The 19,771-nt window shown below is 37.6% G+C and overlaps 1 protein-coding gene across 3 annotated transcripts in view; it reads right to left on the bottom strand.

Moving 5' to 3' along the window:
- Positions 1-11,634: 11,634 nt before the first annotated feature.
- GAP43 (growth associated protein 43) overlaps positions 11,635-19,771 on the bottom strand; it is a 421,417-nt gene continuing 413,280 nt past the window's right edge. For 2 of the 3 annotated variants that reach the window (XM_063805184.1, XM_016939930.3), the window contains one exon: positions 11,635-12,321. In XM_063805184.1, coding sequence (XP_063661254.1) covers positions 12,233-12,321 — 89 coding nt within the window. In that variant the 3' untranslated portion in view covers positions 11,635-12,232. The remainder of the gene's footprint in view (positions 12,322-19,771) is intronic. The other variant, NM_001009816.1, reaches the window with a different exon arrangement.

The following is a 19,771-nucleotide window of genomic DNA, read 5'->3' as shown; positions in this document are numbered from 1 at the left end:
GAGTGAACGGCAACCTACATAAAGGGAGAAAATTTTTGCAATCTACCCATCTGACAAAAGGCTAATATCCAGAATCTACAAAGAACTTAAACAAATTTACAAAAAAAAAAAACCCATCAAAAAGTAGGCAAAGTGTATAAGCAGACACTTCTCAAAAGAAGACATTTATGCAGCCAACAGACAAATGAAAAAATGCTCATCATCACTGGCCATCAGAGAAATCCAGATCAAAACCACAGTGAGATACCATCTCACACCAGTTAGAATGGCGATCATTAAAAAGTCAGGAAACAACAGATGCTGGAGAGGATGTGGAGAAATAGGAAAGCTTTTACACTGTTGATGAAACTAGTTCAACCATTGTGGAAGACAGTGTGGCGATTCCTCAAGGATCTAGAACTAGAAATACCATTTGACCCAGCGATCCCATTACTGGGTATATACCCAAAGGATTATAAACCATTCTACTATAAAGACACATGCACACGTGTGTTTATTGCGGCACTATTCACAATACAGACTTGGGACCAATCCAAATGTCCATCAATGATAGACTGGATTAAGAAAATGTGACTCATATACACCATGGAATACTATGCAGCCATAAAAAAGGATGAGTTCATCTCCTTTGCAGGGACATGGATGCAGCTGGAAACCATTCTCAGCAAACTATCAGCAAACTATCACAAGGACAGAAAACCAAACACCACATGTTCTCACTCATAGGTTGGAATTGAATGATGAGAACACTTGGACACAGGGTGGGGAACATCACACCCCAGGGCCTGTCATGGGGTGGGGGGCAGGGGGAGGGATAGTATTAGGAGAAATACCTAATGTAAATTACAGGTTAATGGATGAAGCAAACCAACATGGCACATGTATACCTATGTAACAAACCTGCACGTTTTGCACTTGTACCCTACAACTTAAAGTATAATTTTTAAAAAAGGGGAAAAAAACCATGTGATTATCTCATTAGGTGCAAAAAAGGGACTTCAATAGAATTAAAAATACCTTCATGTTAAAAACTCTCAATAAACTAGGTATTGATGGAACATACTTCAAAATAATAAGAACTATTTATAACAAACCCACACCCAATATCATACTGAATGGGCAAAACCTGGAAGCATTCCCCTGGAAAACTGGCATAAGACAAAGATGCCCTCTCTCACCACTCCTATTCAGCATAATATTGGAAGTTCTGGCAAGAGCAATCAGGCAAGAGAAAGAAATAAAGTGTATCCATATAAGAAGAAAGGAAGTCAAACTGTCTCTATTTGCAGATGACATGATCCTATATCTACAAAAGTCCATCCTCTCAGCCCAAAAGCTTCTTAAGCTGACAAGCAACTTCAGCAAAGTCCTGGGGTAAAATATCAGTGTGCAAAAATCATAAGCATTCCTATATACCAACAATAGACAAGCAGAGAACTAAATCATGAATGAACTCCCATTTACAATTGCTACAAAGAGAATAAAATAACTAGGAATACAGCTAACAAGGGAAATGAAGGACCTCTTCAAGAAGTACAAACCACTGCCCAAGGAAATCAGAGAGGACCCAAACAAATGGAAAAACATTCTATGCTCAAGGAAAGAAAGAATCAATATTGTGAAAATGGCCATACTGCCCAAAGCAATTTATAGATGCAATGGTATTCCCATTAAATTACCACTGACATTCTTCACAGAATTGGAAAAAAACTACTTTAAAATTCATATGGAACCAAAAAAGAACCTGAATAGCCAAGACAATCCTAAGCAAAAAGAACAAAGCTAGAGGCATCACACTACCTGACTTCAAACTATATTATAAGCCTACAGAAACCAAAACAGCATGGTACTGGTAGAAAAACAAACACATAGACCAATGGAACAGAATAAAGAACTCAGAACCAAGACCATGCATCTACAACTATCTGATCTTCAACAAACCTGACAAAATCAAGCCATGGGGAAAGAATTCCCTATTTAATAAACGGTGCTGGAAGAAATGACTAGCCATTGCAGAAAATTGAAACTGGACCCCTTCTTTACACCTTATACAAAAATTAACTCATGATGGATTAAAGACTTAAATGTAAAACCAAAAGCTATAAAACCCTAGAAGCAAATCTAGGCAATATCATTCAGAACATAGGCACTGGCAAAGATTTCATGATGAAAACTTTTGTCAAGCAAAAATTGACAAATGGGATCTAACAGACAGCCTCCAGAATGGGAGAAAATTTTTCAATCTCTCCATCTGACAAAGGTCTAATATCCAGAATCATAAGGAACTTAAACAAATTTACAAGAAAAACAAACAAACAAACAATCCCATTAAAAAGTACATGAACAGGCAAAGGACATGAACAGACACTTCTCAATGCCCATCAAAAACCACAATGAAATACTGTCTCACGCCAGTCAGAATGGCAATTATTAAAAAGTCCAGAAACAACAGATGCTGGTGAGGCTGTGGAGAAAAGGAACACTTTTACACTGTTGGTGGGAATGTAAATTAGTTTAACCATTGTAGAAGACAGTGTGGCAATTCCTCAAAGACCTAGAACCAGAAATACCATTTGACACAGCAATCCCATTACTGGGTATATAACCAAAGGAATATAAATTATTCTATTGTAAAAATATATGCACATGTATGCTCATTGCAGCACTATTTACAATAGCAAAGACATGGAATCAACCCAAATGCCCATCAATGATAGAACGGATAAAGAAAATGTGGTACAAATATGCCGTGGAATACTATGAAGCCATAAAAAAGGAACAAGATCATGTCCTTTTCAGGGACATAGATGGAGCTGGAAGCCATTACCCTCAGCAAACTAACAAAAGAACAGAAAACCAAACGCCACATGTTCTCACTTATAGGTGGAAGCTGAACAATGAGAACACATGGACACAGGGAGGAGAACGACACACACACTGGGGCCCTTTGCAGGGGTCAGGGGAACAAGGGGAGAGAGAGAATCAGGAAAAACAGCTAATGCATGCTGGGCTTAATACCTAGGTGATGGGCTGATATGTGCAGTAACACACTTACCATGGCACACATTTACCTACGTAATAAACCTGCACATCCTGCACATGTATCCCAGAACTTAAAATAAAATATAAATAAAATAATAGGAAAAAAAAGAAAATATATTATCAACCTAATGGGGGAGAAATGATGATATGCTATGCACATTGCTTTAGTCAACAAATGTTATTCTTATCCTACAAATATTGTGAAAATATCTGAGAGCCAAGAAGTCAGGACCAGCTAGGTGGGAGCTTCCCTGGAGAGTCACTTATGCCTAGGGGTTTATTGGGGCTGGGGCAAACATGGAAAGGCTAATATATCATGAATCTTTTAAGTTGTAAATGATGGAAATATAATTTAAGCAAGCTTAAGCACAAAAGGGTATCAACACACGTTACTAAGAGTCCAAGAATAGTACTTACTTCAGGCATTGTTACATCTAGAGGACAAATGTTACCAGGACTGTCTCTTTCCTTTTCTTGGAAAGGCTCTCTCCACATGGTGAGCAAACAGCCACTCTCTGTAGAAGACTCACATTCCCTTGTTTAGAAATCCTACCAAAATGAATGGGGGGTTTTGTTTTGTTTGTTTGTTTGTTTGTTTGTTTGTTTTGCTAGCTTTGGCAGAAAACTCCAAGGGAGAGCACGTCTAAAGTCACGTGTCTGTGCTTAAATCAATCATTGTACCAGGAGATGTGATGGTCTGATTGGCCTGACCTGGTTCTTGTATCTCTTCTATGTTGAGGGTGAGGAGAAGAATCAGAATTGGCTCCATTGAAGCTAAATAGAATAGGAAGAGGTAACGTATCATCAGAAGAATGTGAAAAGATGCTGGGTGGGCCAGAACACAGATGCCTCCTGCTAAGGAATGTAACAAGACAGTGGTCCATGGATGAATCTACAGTTAGAAAGAATCAATTATAAGGAGCAAGTAAAGTACTTAAAATAAAAATTATTCATATCCCATTTATTGAGATCCTATTGGATGCTAGGAAGTGTCTTAAGAGCTAGAGATATAAACAAAACAGGGAAAGTTCTTACTTTTATGAAGCTTATATTCTAGTAATGGAAGATAGGTAAATAAAATAATTGAGTAAAGGATATAGTATTTTAAATAGAATTAAGACCTATGTCTATTTGAAATATTTTTATAGGAAGGGTAGTAGAAAATATTAATGGGCTGGTCTTTGAAGTCTTCAATGAAAAGGTAATATTTGAGAAATGACCTGGAAAGTGCCATGTGAATATCTGTGGAAGAGCATTCCAACCAGAAAAAAAGCAGAAAGGCAAAGGCAGGAATGAAGTAATGGAGAGCCGAAAATGCAAAGTCAGGAGTGGAATAGAGAAGGATAACGATGAGGTCACTGTGGCTGAATCTCTCAGCTGGTCGTTTAGTGAATGAATATAACTTAGATTCATGTGGTAGTTTGTTGCCCCAAGTTCATCATCAGGTATGATATGTGAAAGCGCTGAGTTCTCACGGAAATACTTCTCACTCTTGGACAAGGGTATCTTGGTACCCCTAAGGGAAGTTTGTGAAGCCAAAGGAAGGGAAAAAGAGATAGAGACTGATAGACAAGAATTAGAAGTCATTTATTCATTCATCCATTCATCCATTTATTTAGTTTGGCCTGCTATTTTCAGATGCTTCTGGAGTACAGAACCAAATAGGACAAAATATCCCATGCCATGCCTAAGGAATTTACAGTCCAGCAGGAGTCATCTAAGCAGACAGGGTGGGCTAAATCAAGGAGAAGAAGGCAGGATTCACAAGTCTAAGCTGGCAGTGTGGTTCAGAGGCAGGAGGTCAGAAAGTAGGCAAAGGCAACACTGTAGAATCCTATTGGTGACCTCTGATGCTGAAGCAAAGGCTGCTGTTCCCCTTCAGGTGGAGGTAATGGTTACAACCTTCACTGAATCTTGATATTGCTAAAACTGGAACAGGGGTGCTGCCTCCCTCCTGCTGTCTCTCCATTTCCCCTTACTTAGTGAACACTCCAATGTTCCTAGGCTGGAGATCTTTTGCTTATTTTACTTACTCTAGGAAGAAAGGAGAAGGCATAAGGGAAGGTAGAAAAAGAAAAACAGATGCCAGTGTTTCTTCTTTCATTTCTATGCTTGTTCTATTTTTCCAACGTGGCAGAAAAAAATTTTTAAAGCATATTTTTCCTCCCATGCTTTTTTTCTAATTCCAAAAGAGAGTTATATCCTTTTTACTTCTAAATGTAAAATGAAATAGCCATATTCTTATCTATAGCTTAAACATAAATTTGTACCCATGGTGAGTTAATTAATTAGCACTTGTTTCCCACAACACTCCAATTTATAAAAGGTTCTACTTGATCAGCTTCTTCAGGAGTACAATTTTTCTTTTTCTTTTAAACTTTTAGTTTAAGTTCAGGTGTACAAATGCAGGTTTGTTACATAGGTAAACTTGTGTCATGGAGATTTGCTGTACAGATTATTTCATCACCCAGGTATTAAGCCTAACATCCATTAGTTATTTTTTCCGGATCCTCTTTCTCCTCCCACCCTGTACCCTCTGGAAAGGCCTCAGTGTATGTTCCCTTCTATGTGTCCATGTGTTCTCATCATTTAGTGTGTGGCATTTGGTTTTCTGTTTCTGTGTTACTTTGTTAAGAATAATGGCCTCCAGCTCCAGTCATGTTCCTATGAAGACATGATCTCATTCTTTTTTGTGGCTTCGTAGTAAGAACACAATTTTTCAAATGACCACGTCTAGTTTCATAACTGTACTCTTCCCAAATGCAACCCTGAAGAGTGGTTGGCATTATAAATTGGTGCTTTGGTTTGATAGACCCAGTTTTATTCTAGTTTAGTTTTTAATGTATTTTCAGAGGGTTTAGATAGATCATGAATTCTCACTTCTCCATAGCCCAAACCAGTTTCTAACCACTCCTTGTTGTCTGTATCCAGCTGTTTTATAATCTATACTAAGTCAGCTTTGGCTGCAGTAACAAAAGTACCTCAGACCAGGTGGCATATAAACAATAGAAATTTATTTTTCACAGTTCTGGAGGCTGGAAGTCTAAGATCAGGATGCTAGCATGGTCAAGTTCTGGTGAGGGCCCTCTTTCAGGTTGCAGAGGCCGCTATCTTGCTGTATCCCCACATGGAAGAAAGACAGAGAAATCTCGTGTCCCTTCCTCATTTAATAAGGGCACTAATTCCATCGGAGTGGGGGGTGGTCTACCCTCATGGTGTAATTACTTCCAAATGCTCCACCTCTAAATACCATCACATTGGAAATTAGGCTTCAACATATAAATTTTAAGGGGACACTAACAGTCAGTTCATAGCAATGCCTTCTCTAAAAAGCAGGGAAACTTCTTAGTTATCTTACTAACTTTCTAGGAATATTCGATATTTAATTCCCAGGTCCTCATGCCCCACCCATTCTCAAGCATTACAGTCCATGGTTATCACTAAGACCTCACATAATCACAGCTGCCTAATGGTCCTCAGAAAATGTTTGGGAACCAATGTTTCTACTATTCCCTTTGGGAGCAGCAGGGCCAGGATTAGGGTGAGGCAAGTTAAGACTACTTGCCTTAAGTGCAAAATGTAAGGTTACATCAAAAAATTAGTAATCAAGATAGTATTGGGGCCGGGCACAATGGCTTACACCTGTAATCCTAGCAGCACTTTGGGAGGCTGAGGGAGGTGGCACTTGAGGTCAGGAGTTCAAGACCAGTCTGGCCAACATGGTGAAACCCCATCTCTACCAAAAAATACAAAAATTAGCTGGGTGTGATGGCAAGCATCTGTAATCTCAGCTACTTAGGAGGCTGAGGCAGGAGAATCACTTGAACCCAGGTGATGGAGGTTGCAGTGAAGTGAGATTGTGCCACTTCACTCCAGCCTGGGTGACAGAGTGAGACTGTCTGACAAAAAAAAAAAAAAAAAAAAAGTATTGTAATATTTCAAAATTCAAAATTAATGCAAAAATATCTATGGAAAAACAAATACCAAAATTTTAAATAGAGACAGACTATTTGCTTTATGACTATATTATTGTGCAATAGAATAAGTCCCTTCCACTCAGCCCTCAGTTTACTGGTCTGGCAAATCCATACAGTCCACCAGTCCACCAGGAGGCATGTTTACGAAGGTTGACAACAGCGCATCAATGGATTGGGCAACACAGGGTTTTATATATAATCATGTTTTCGTTTGTAGATCTGTTTTTAACTTTCTCACTTCATTGAAACTATGGGACAATACTTTGATAAGTGTATGCAAATGGTCTTCAACTTACAATAGGTTGACTTACGATTTTTCAATTTTACAATGAGTTCATTGGGACATAAACCAATTGTAAGTTAAAGAGCATTTGTATTAGGTTGCACATTTTTCCTTTTGTCTCAGGCTTCTGAGGCTTGGCATGGCACTGGAAAGTCGCAATAGAAACCACAAGATTTAAAGTCCTCTGTCTCTAACATGGCAATCTATATAAAAATCATTTAAAGTACTCATGTCCTTTGAGCTAATTTTTCCACTTTTATGGATCTGGCTAACAAAATTATATTATAAACACATTATTAAAAATTTGCAGTTGAAAGTCTAAAGTTATTTACAAAACTATATGTATAACATGAGTCCATGTTTGTCTTAAATAGATAAGTGGATGATATATGGGAAGAGAGGAGGCAGTTAGGCAGGTAGACAGATTACCTAAGGCTGAATCTTTAAATATAAATATGGCTTAATTCTGCATAGTAAACTGTGGATTATTTTTATCTTTTTCCTTATTTATATTTTCTACCTTTCTATAATAAAATAGTATTGCTTGGATAATTAAACAATCAAAGAAACTTAAAATTTAATTACAATTTATGTGCTTCCGTAGCCAGATCTTACACAATATGAGATTAACTGAAATTTTTCTCCTCTATGGAGAGGCATCTCACTTCATTGAAAATGTACTTAGTAAGGTACATCTGTAACACTAAACATGCTGTAATTACCAACCATGACACATATCTGTAAGAAAACAAATCAGGTGACTAATCTGCTGGAAAATGCACATTCAAAATATCTCTGACACCTTGATAATGTTCTCCAAGAGGATTTAATAACTCATCATTCTCATAGCTCAATCTTGTACTCATTCCTTATGACTGAATTTTTATCCATGAAGAAAGGGAAAAAATGAGGTTATAGCGGGGTAAATATGTGACTGAAAATGGTGGTAGACATGGATGCAGGCCTTGCCTACATAACAGGCAGACATGGGCTTTGACCCCCCAGGAAGAAAAATTAGGCAAGAGTTCTATCTAAAATTAAAGATGCCCATGTTTCTAATGCTCATTAGCTGACATTTATCAAGGAGGATCACCAATCATTAAGTTATTTTTATAACCAGCTTAACAGAGGCTGTGTTTCCATGACAACAGTCAATGTTAGGAAGGTAAAAAAAAAACAAAAGAAATTAATGGAACTTGTAGTGATCTTAATCATGCTGTATGGAACTTATTCATTAATCTGGTTTTCCTGTTGTCTGGGCTTCCATGCCAACTGCAGAACTAACTGGCTTCTCTGGGGGTGTCTGACATTGGGAATAATGCATTTTTGAGAACTCCAAGTGCCTCTAACCCAGGTTACTGACACAGAGTTTTCTAATTCTTCTGTGATTTTTCTTTTGAACTGAGTGTGGGGTGGAATCACTGTAAAAGAACCCTTAGATCACCACAGACTGACCAAGAAAAGTGCAGGATTGGTCAGAGCAACAGGCACAAATTTTATCTTTATTCCCTTTTGAAATCCACAGCAGTAGATTTGCTCTCATGAATTAAATGTTATGTGAAAAAAAAAAAGAGGAATCAAGTTTCTTTCTAGATTTCTGATCTAAGCCACTGGGTAGATGATGGTGTAAAAGACAGGAAAATCAGCCAAATGTGGATTGGGTGATAGAGATAAAGAGTTCTATTTTAGAAATCCTTTTATCTTCAAAGAGACTTAAATTGTATTACATCGTAGCTGAACATTTTAGACCCAAATAATACACCTCAGTCAAAAGACCTTATTTCATACAGACAAGGCAATGATTTTGCTATCAATGAGATGTTGGGTCTGGAGCCCACTGTCTGACCTTATTACTATTTGAAAAAAATCACCTGTCAGTGTTGAGGTCTTTTTGACTTGTCCTCAACCTAGTTTTTATTTTTCAAAGTAGTCCAGATTTAGGTGTTTCGGAATCAACAACTTAGGTTGTTTCTGAACAGAATTTAGAAACTGTATGTTTCTGTGTCTTGAATGGCCTATTCGTCCCAATTGCTCCCTGACTTTGTGTATTGTCTGTAAGTTTGAGTCACATTGTTTTGCATTTAGTGTTAGGGCTGCAATGATTCTTGGTATGTCTTTTGGGGGCCTCTCTATGGTGTCTTAGAGGCTCTATTATGAGCCTCTCTAATGTGTCTTCCTCCACCTTTACAATTCTATTAAGGAACCAAAAGTTTATAAATGAAATAAATTTAGATACTAATAAGTAAAAAAAATTCCCAACCCTAACACAAGTAATAAGACCACTAAACAGTATATACTAATATGTGCCTAAAAGATCATAGGCTATTGCTTTCAGTATAAATAAAGATTCAGCAGAAGATGTTTAGAATTGTATTTTGAAGAAGTTGAATTTTTCCAAGTCATAGGAATGTTGCTTTCAGGTATAGATTTGAGAAAGAGATTAAAGCATTTCTTACCAAAACACAAAAACAAAACAAAAACCTTTGAGGTAAAATAGAATTTTTAAAGCAGTATGTTGCCAGATATCCTATGTGATATAACTTCAATCTATGAATGATCTTTTCAGCAGCTTATTCCACATCTGTTGAGACGCTAATCAGATCATGACTGAGCCCCAGACATTCTTGCTTCCAAGTCTTCCATGAAATTCAGATCAACTCAGAATGAAATCAAACTCTTAAATTGTTTTAATATATGTTATTGATACTTTCTAACCTTTTTCTTTAGGTTGTTTCTCCCAATGAAAATTCGACTTAGTGTCAGTGACCAAGGAAAGACACTGTTGATTCAGTGAGGACTCATTTTTCATATGGCTTCACCTTTCTTTGATTAATTAGGCACTAGCTCTACACAAAGCTGAGCATAGTTACCGAGGTACAGGTTGAAACTCCGAGGATGACTTATTTCATTGATCTTCATTAGTATGAGGACTTTCTCTTTGACTTAGTTTTCTCTTCCTAGCTAGGAAGTTCTATCTGCAGGTGAGGGTAGAAAGCTGAAGGGAACCCCCTGGCCATGCATGTCTATGAGAGGAGACTCAGGGCTAGAGTAGAACATGACATGTTAGGAATCTGCACCAGAATTGATTTAGAAAATGTAGGGAGGGATATAGAGCATAGATACTTCAGGACTTAGAGATATTGCTTTGTTTCTTATAAGAACTGTTTACCTTCTAATAGAAGGCATTTTAAAAACTGGAACTGGAAATTTGAAATGGATGTGCTAAATGTACACCTTTTCTTTATATACTATCAACATCAGCAGGTATAATGATTATAACTAATCAAGAATCTGACAGCTGCCCTGTGTAGGAATTGTAAATTCAACATAATTTATAAGCTGAAAAAGATACAATGGACTGGCTCAATACTTGGGTTAAAATAAATTAATTAAACAAAAGCCTGGTGGTTTCCAAGAGTTGTACACATCTCTATAATGAATTTATTTTTTATAGACAGGGTCACTTTAGGTTGCCTAGGCTGGACTTTTTAACTCCTGAGCTCAAGTTATCTTCCCACCTCAGCCTCCCAAGTAGCTGGAACTACAGGCATGTGCCACCTCGCCCAGCTCCTCTTTGTAATATTTACCTTAGCAAAACCTAGAATAACTTTTCACTGGATAAACTAAACTTCTCTTACTTAATGAAAATACTCTTGAGGTTATTTTAGTAAGAGTGAGTCTTAGTGTTTTTTTGTTTGTTTGTTTGTTTGTTTTTGAGATGGAGTCTCTCTCAGTAGCCCAGGCTGGAATGCAATGGCACAATGTCAGCCTCAGCCTCCCGAGTGGCTGGGATTACAGGCGCCCACCACCATGCCAGGCTAAGTTTTTGTATTTTTTGTAAAGATAGGGTTTCACCATGTTGAATACACTGGTCATAAATTAGTGTCTCTTATGGGCTGAATTGTGCCCTATCCCCCAAATTTATAAGTTGAAGCCTTAAGCTCCAGTACCTCAGAATGTGACCTCATTTAAAAATGAGGCTTTGACAGAGGCAATTAAGTTAAGGTGAGGTCATTAGGGTGGGCCCAACTCAGTATCACTAGTATCTTTACAAAATGGGGAAATTTGGACACAAAGACAGGCATAAAGGGAAGATGTGAAGAGGCACAGTTAAAAGATAGCCACCCGTAAGCCAAAGAGACAGGCCTGCAACAGATGTCTCCCTCGAGGGCCGGAGCTATTGGTCTTGACCAGAGCCTTAGGCTTCATCTGTGTTTTCTTTATCAGGGTTGTTGATGTAAAACTGAGAGAAGAAAAAGATGAAAATGTAAGACCCTAGCATGTCCAACCAACTAATGAGAAGGTAGAACAGAAACACAGAGCCATTGGACCTTGATTACTCTCATGATTTATTAATATTCGGGTTGAAAAAGGAGCCTTAGAGCCGCAAGTTTACGCTAATTGGCACATTTGCTTTATTTATTTATTTTTAAAACAAACTGGGTTTTTTGAATTTTTTCCTTTTTGTTCATTCCATCACATTGAAAAGGAGGAAAACAAAAATGATTTTGAATTCACTTGATATTTTGGACTCCTCAGATGAACGGAACATTGCACACACACTTGGAACAGAGAGAGAGAGAGGAAAGTGGACTCCCACAGGGCCACACGCACCAGATCAAATAACTTGGATACAGTGCAAGAATTTCCCAAAATGATTGAATCATCATTACCAAAAACTCGCCATAACAACACCAAGAAACAAAAAATGTTTAAGCCACACTGTTTGACTTGGGATCTTTCCTGCTTTTTTTTTTTTTTTTTTAAATGTTTGCCACACAGAGAGAAAGAGGGCTAGTGGGTGGGAAAGGACAGACTCACAGACGTGAGCAGGACAGGAAGGGACTTCAGAGTGGAGCTGAGAAGAGGGTAGGGAGAGACAGGCTCAGGAGAGGGGAGGGTGGGGATGTGGAAAGCCATTTTTTAGAGTTCAGGCATGTTCTTGGTCAGCCTCAGGTTCCTCTTCTTTACCCTCGTCCTGCCGGGCACTTTCCTTAGGTTTGGTTTCATCTACAGCTTCTGAGAAAGAAAACAAGATAGGATGGGGGGAAAAGGAGAGAATTAGTATTTTGTCTTATCTGCTCATACAATGATGCAATGCATTTCTTCTTTTTATGTCATTTCATAAGAGCATTAAGATTAAAAGAGATTATTAATATCCCAGTTAATGTAGGTTCCAAGTTCAGAAGAGCTTACCTCAAGGAAGCTGTTCAGTGGCACCTATGGAAGAACTCAGGAGCAAAGGTATGTGAGTGACAAGGAGACCACTTAACAAAAGTTACTGTGGTCTTTAATCTCTCAGCCTTACAATCAAGGTATCCACATACAGGATCTTCACATAGGGAATCAATGACAATCTTGTATTGCTGTTCTATTAGTGTCAGAAGAATTGTGACAGATAATTTATGTGGACCATCGATTATCTAGTCCAAGTTTCTTACCACTCATTTCCAGTATTGAAAAGTGAAGTAGTTGAATTTTCAGCTCCTGTGGGACAGTGCTAGTCAATTATATAGAAATTGAAGTCCCTAGAGAGGGCAGAGTTGGGTTTTGCCCTTCACATTCTCCTATTCCTGATCACTTGGACATCAAACAATACATGGCACTGTAGCAGCTGCCTTGTGACCATGAAGACAAAAACTATACACTAAGGATGGTGGAGCAAAAAGAAAAAATCATCACTGAGTGACTGTACCAGTCCTAGATATCTTTCCCTCAGAAACAAGTCACTAGCCTCTTTAAAGCATTGTAATATAATAGTTTTCAGTTTCTTGCAGCCAAGCACATTCCAACTGAATACACTTATCCATAGGGAAAGTACTGCTTTGCTTAACAGGGAGGATATCATGTCTTTTTGAAGAAAAATTTTCCCTTTGTTTCCCGACAGAACTCAGTCAACTGATTTTATGCTACCTGATAGTTCACTAATATGCTAGCTTGTGGAAAAAGAATTAATTTGCTCTGAAACAACTTGTGTTGCCAAACAATCAACTCCCTGTGTCAGTGTCCCCCAAGACCACCCCTAGGTTCAGTGATTTGCTAGGAGGACTCATGGGACTCAGCATGCAGTCTGCTTCATAACTAAAATTTATTGCAGCGAAAAAACACAAAGCAAAATAAGCAAAGCTGAAAGTTGCGCATGGGCAAAGTTTGGAGGAAACCAAACAAATTTCTAAGAGTCTTCTCCCCATGGAGTCACCCAGGATGTGCTTAATTCTTTCAGCAATAAATTACCATAACACATGGAAGATGTCATCTATTAGGGAAGTTTAACTGAGTTTGCACTGGTAATAGGTCATGTAGGCACCCTCCAGCAAGCAGGTACAAAATTCAGACTCCCAGAAGAAAAATAGATGTTCAGCATAAACCACATTGTTTGTACTATGATTTTAGGCACCTGGAACCACTCTTATCAGTTAAGGAATGAGGAGAATCTTCTCAAAATCCAAGATCCCAGATGCCAGCCAATGGTCAACTTTACAAACAAGCCTTTCTAAGGATAGCAGTCCCAGGCCTACTGTATTAACTGTTTTTTTTTTTTTCTCCATCCCTGATATTGATGATGCCTCTGTCTTAAAATGGAGCTATTGTTATTGCTTGTCCTCCTCTTAACAACTACTAGGTGCTGATTATTCTTGGAAAGGTAAACTGGAGTCCATGGAATTTTGTTAGGCTAACAAATTTGTGTTTAATTAGAAGATAACAGACATAGCTTGAAAGCACTTGAGCAAGGAACATAATACAGCTATGCTTTAAGGAGATTAAACTAGGAATACTAAATAAAATAGTTTTACTGTACATAGATGTTGAGATTAGAGAAATGGGGTCATTAAGGAGACCATTAAAAGAGCTCATCAAAATGTATGTCTCTTTTAAATCAGCCAGCTACATATTTACATTCAGATGAAGCTGAACATTTATACCCACCATTATTAAACAAATTTATGGAATTTCTTCTCTGAAACACCTATCAAAAAACATTCTTTTAGAGCTCTTCAGTAGCAGAAATACTTATTTATTGAAAATAGGTTAGGTTTTTAGAATCTAACTAGACTAGTCTGGTAAATAAAGTAAGCAGCTACGATGGGTAATTTTACCTTATAATACTCACTTTTGACCAGGGTTTTAAAGTCTGACTTATTTTATAGGGTTCATAACACACTATAAGCTATTCATAAAATATAGCTATTCTAGTGATGCTACCTACTACTACTCATAAGATTTTTTTAAGGCTATAGCTTTCCAAAGTGACTGAAATTACCTCTTGAACAACAGTGCACCTATCCAAGTTTTGCATGAAACTAACTCAATTCTGATCATTATAATACACTATGCATCAGCAGTATTCCTCAGGAATTATAAAAATTTTGGTGTGCTAATGAGTTATTTAATTTTTCTACCAGAAGAAAGATTCCAGATTTATTTCAGTGAAGTCCTTCTAAAACAATCAGGAATTCTTTTGGAGAGTTTGCTTGGTTCCCTAACCCTACTCAAACCTTTGGATATTACAAGTATGCCCAAGGTAGTTTACCATCCTTATCAGTTCCAAGAAGCAATGTTTTTAGTGCCCTTTTCAAACTGCAAAATAAACATAATATTGATTTACACAACCCAGAAACATATAGAAAGATAGTAGTTATAGGAACAAGAGAAGACTTCAAATCTCTCTTTCCAAAATAAAGACATGGGAGCTATTATGTATGCTTAGAGGGAGATTAGGAAATGAGAGAAAAAGGGAAGTAGACTGGGAAAGGTGAGAATTGCATGTTTGTTGAATAAAGGGAATAAAACTCAAAAATGCAGAAACAGAAACTTGAACATTCAGATGGTTCTGAGATGCAGCTACACTTTCTGTTCCCTTGTTGGAATACAATCAAGCTAAATCCTCCCAAATTCTCCCACTTTCTCTTGTCATCCATTGCCTGGTCCTAGGACAAAAGACGAAATTTGGCACAAATCTGTTTCTTATGACAGGAAATTATGAAGCTCTATTGAGAGAGCCTCAATATATATTCATTTTCTCAAATGCTTCAAAGTATTTTAAATGTAAATATTTATTAATTTATTTGTTCAATAAGTTGTTACTGGACACCTGCACTCTGCCAGGCATTCTTCTAGGTACTGAGAAAGAAAAAAAAAAAAAAAAAGCAAAATCCTTGCTCTCCTTAAAGCCTTTCATAATATACCTTTAAAAGACAATAAAATTCAGGCTGGGTGCGGTGGCTCACACCTGTAATCCCAGCACTTTGGGAGGCTGAGATGGGTGGATCACCTGAGGTCAGGAGTTCGGGACCAGCTTGGCCAAAATGGTGAAACCCTGTCTCTACTAAAAATATAAAAGTAGCTGGGCATAGTGGCATGTGCCTATAATCCCAGCTACTAGGGAGGCTGAAGCAGGAAAATCACTTGAACCTGGGAGGCGGAGGTTACAGTGAGCAGAGATCCTGCCATTGCATTCCGGCCTGGGGGACAAAAGCGAAACTCTGTCAAAAAAAAAAAAAAAAGACAATAAAATTTATAAATATAGAATGTTAGAAATGAGTGGACCCTTTAAGATCATCCAGTCACTAAACCATAAACTCTTCAAGGGTAACAGCAGTACCTACTTCAGCTCAACCTTGAATCCCATGTCCAGCACATAACCTCATTCAGGAAAGAACCTCAGTAAATATTTCTTGAGTGAAGGAATGACTGGACAGCCTCATTTTACAGGTGATGACACTGAAGTCTAGGTGCATAAAGGAACTTTCCCTAAATCATATGACTTGCTTATGACCAAGCCAGAGCTAAAACTCAGGTCTATTTGTTCAGTTTTTCCGATTATATCAGGTGGCCAAACTCATTTTAGCAATTCGGCACTGAAACTAAGTAGCTAGAGTCCATAGGGTTTTAGTGACCTATACAACTTTAGAGATTAAAAAATTGTTGGCTCCAAAGTATAAAATAAAAACCCTAAAATTAAAATTGATGAAGCTCGATTAGATGGCTACAAAAGGAAATGCTAGTCAGTTAGCTGGAACATATAAAACTCTCTCTCTCTCTCTCTATATATATATATGTATATAGATATATATTTGTCTGAGATTAAAGTAATTTTTTACTTGATATTATTGAATATTAAGCAAAATATTTGCTTTGTTTTAAGTGAAGGGATGACTAGTTGGCAGAAAAAAAAGTGGGTCAAGTCAATGGATGCAGTGAAAGTTTTATAGGCCACCAAGAAATTATGGAGAGGAAAATAAAATATGGATGGAGGAAACAATGTAAAGAAACAATCTATTACAGCTTCCAAAGTGAGATAAACTAAGAACTCATGATAACATTTTTTAAAAATTCTACATCCAAATAAGGGAACAATAGCCAGATGTGGACAATACACCTGCTCTAGCTAGCCCTACTTTTGGTAGGAGACTGCATGTGAGTTTGGGAAAGGTTTTAACCTCTGACAAAGCAGAACTTATTATAAACAGAATCCAAGTTTTGTATAAATAGTTCCATTTAAGCCTGAATATCAGAGGGAACATTTTGATATTGCTAGCTTATTCTCCCACTGATGTCAACCCTAGATAAATCATTGCAGTGATAAATAATGTCGACTGTTTAGTTTATACCTACATTTTCTTACCTGTTCTATTCAGCAGCTTAAAACAACTGCCTGGAAAGAATTATGGATTATGACTTCCCTGGTCCTTTGTATAAAGTATTTAGCTATAGTTAACATTTTCGAGCTCTTACTATGTGCTCAGAACAGTGCGAAGTGTACCTGTATCATTGCATTTAATTCTCACATCTACCTTAATCACCCCATTTCACAGCTGGGGAAACTGAAACACAGGGAGACTGAATGGTTTACGTAAGGCCACACTGTAAATTCCAACGTAGGACAGAGTTATCTCAGCAGATTTTACTTTAGTTGCTTTCCCTGGTTTTACCTTTGCCCAAAAAGAATGGGTAAGTTCAGAGTGATAACTAAAGCAGGGAGTCCGGTCCACAGCTATGTAGGTCTGAAGATTACAAAGTTTAAAAATTGTACCATTAAAAGCAGCTAAAAATGAAGGGAAGAATCCTGATAAGTCTTCTGTAGTATAAAATCTGGTCTTGGCACTTTCCAGCACTAATTATGTGATTTGTAAATGCTAGAGATGAGTTAATATGTAATCTTTAGTATTTTGTGCAAAATCTTTGATCATCATGGTGAGTGTCAAAGACAAATGAATGGCTGAGGCCAGCTGGTCACTCCAATTACCATGATCCAATTAGAGTAAATAGTCACATTCCTCATCTAGCGGATCAACCTCCCTCTGAGACAGTTATTACTTAGGAAGAGGCTATAGAGTCTAGAAGATTGAAGTGTGATTTTCAACACCAAGTGACATAGAACAAGTGAGTAGAAGCAATGACCTGGAGCTGGCAAATGAGGAAAGCCTGGAAGTGCTAGTGTGACAGCTGAAATCCAGCAAGGCGAAGCGTAGAATATGCTTGTTCTTTTTCAGTTTGCCTCTGAATAGTACTTTTACTTGTATTAAACATTAAAACTTAATATTAGTACTGTTATTTTGTTTAAGACATTACAGGAAAAACAAAAATGAGTCACAGTATTATGCACTAAATGTCTGTGTTCCTTCAAAATTCATATGTTGAAATTCTAACCCCCTAAGGTGACGGCATTAGGAGTAGGAATCTTTGGGAGGTGGTTAAATCATGAGAGTAGAGGACTCATGACTGGGATTTGTGTCTTTATGAAAGACACAACAGAGAACTAGCTAGTCTCTTCCACCATGTGAGGACACAGCAAGGTACAGAGAAAGCTGGCCCTTACCAGAATTTGTCTGTTGTTTATAAGCCACCTAGTTTATGGTATTTTATTATAGCAGCCAAAGACACTCGGGCTGTATGTGTGTGTGTGTGTGTGTGTGTGTGTGCACGTGCACACGTGTATCTATGTAGTGACCATTGAATGAATTTCCTAAGACTATTACTATTATCTACCTAGTGATGGCTTCTCCCCAAATCCATTTTTACCAGGGCAAAATCAATCCCCCAAATCCAGTTCTATTATAAAACCGAATGTGTCTAAAACAAAAACAATAAACAAAAATCGATGATGCGTTTTAGTTTTAAATTTAGTTTTAGTAGTTTAGGCTTTTTTTCCTTTTAGGGGAAAAAGGTTTTTTCAAGACGCAAATTTTTCAAATGGAACACAGTCATATTTTCAGGAGTAAATAACCTTATTTATATGAGAGGCTTAAGCTAGAGGCTCAAAAACTTGATTAAATTATTTAATGAAGTTGATTAAATACTCTTGCTGTGCCACGATTTAGTCTCAAAAATTATATTCAGTCATTTGGACAGATAATGTTAGAATCTGATAGAAAGCTGTAACCTGCCCATGCCATGGCATTTTAGCCTTGACAAAAACATTGCTCTTTCAAGCCCAAAGACAGCTTAGAGATTACCACCACGTTCACTGGCAGCCTCCATGAATTTTGTCATTTCTGTGTTAACTTAAAAAGAGAAAGTTAACATCATAGAAAGTAAATTCATACATTCTTGATGCATGATAGCTCAAGGATCCTTCAAAAGGGAAGAAAGAAAATGTTTTCATTCATTCATTTATTCATCCAGTGAAAGAAATTGAGTCTTACTATGTCCATACACTGTTCCACGAACTGCAAATATAGCAGTGGTGACACAGCCATGGAAACACAAAGCAAAAACCTCTAAGTTATTGGAATTTATATGCTAGCAAATTACTATAATAATGTGTTGTTTATTAGAGAAAGAATGGTAAAGGAAAGAACAGCTAGATAAGAAGCACTCAGCCCTAAGGAGCGTAATTCGTCCTGGGTCACTTCTCTTGGATTTGCAAAGCTGACTAATTTGAATGAATCTCAGAAGTTTTGAAAAAGGAAAAACCATAGTAGTTTCCATATTCTTGATCCACAACCACAATTCCTAAGAAAGATCAAAACCACACTAAGACAGCAATAAAGATCTAAGTTATCTCTGCATGTATTTACAACAATGTAATGGTAGCCTTAAAGGATTCAGGGGATTAAGTGGACAATTTCACAGTGGTCCTTGAAAGATGTATGCCAAACTTGCTCTCTGATTCTTGCTAAAATAGAGTTTGGAAGCAGTTCTTGCCTTTATGCATTCCATTCATTTCCTCAAAAGGATGAGAATAGCATGTCGATGCATTCTGTTGGTGAGCAAATACCAGGAGCATATGCAGCAGCGGCTGCTTGTGCGCTCAGCCAGGCAGCCTGGTTGCAATGCTGCTGGAGGGATGGCGATGTTCCCAGCTGCCATTGCCTACACTGAGCTCTAATGGCCCTGTTTTTTGGCTCCAGTCCAGGCCCTTCCACAGCCCTACATTACTGAAATTAGGTTGAGTGGATTTCCGAGTAAAACATTACCTCTTGGGACCTGCCCAGCTCTCCCCAGCCTTGTCAACATTGATTAAATA

Source organism: Pan troglodytes, chromosome 2 (genome assembly GCF_028858775.2).
Source record: "Pan troglodytes isolate AG18354 chromosome 2, NHGRI_mPanTro3-v2.0_pri, whole genome shotgun sequence".
Taxonomy (NCBI): domain Eukaryota; kingdom Metazoa; phylum Chordata; class Mammalia; order Primates; family Hominidae; genus Pan; species Pan troglodytes.
Note: the sequence above shows the minus strand (reverse complement) of the source record. Positions and strands in the feature narration are given on the sequence as shown.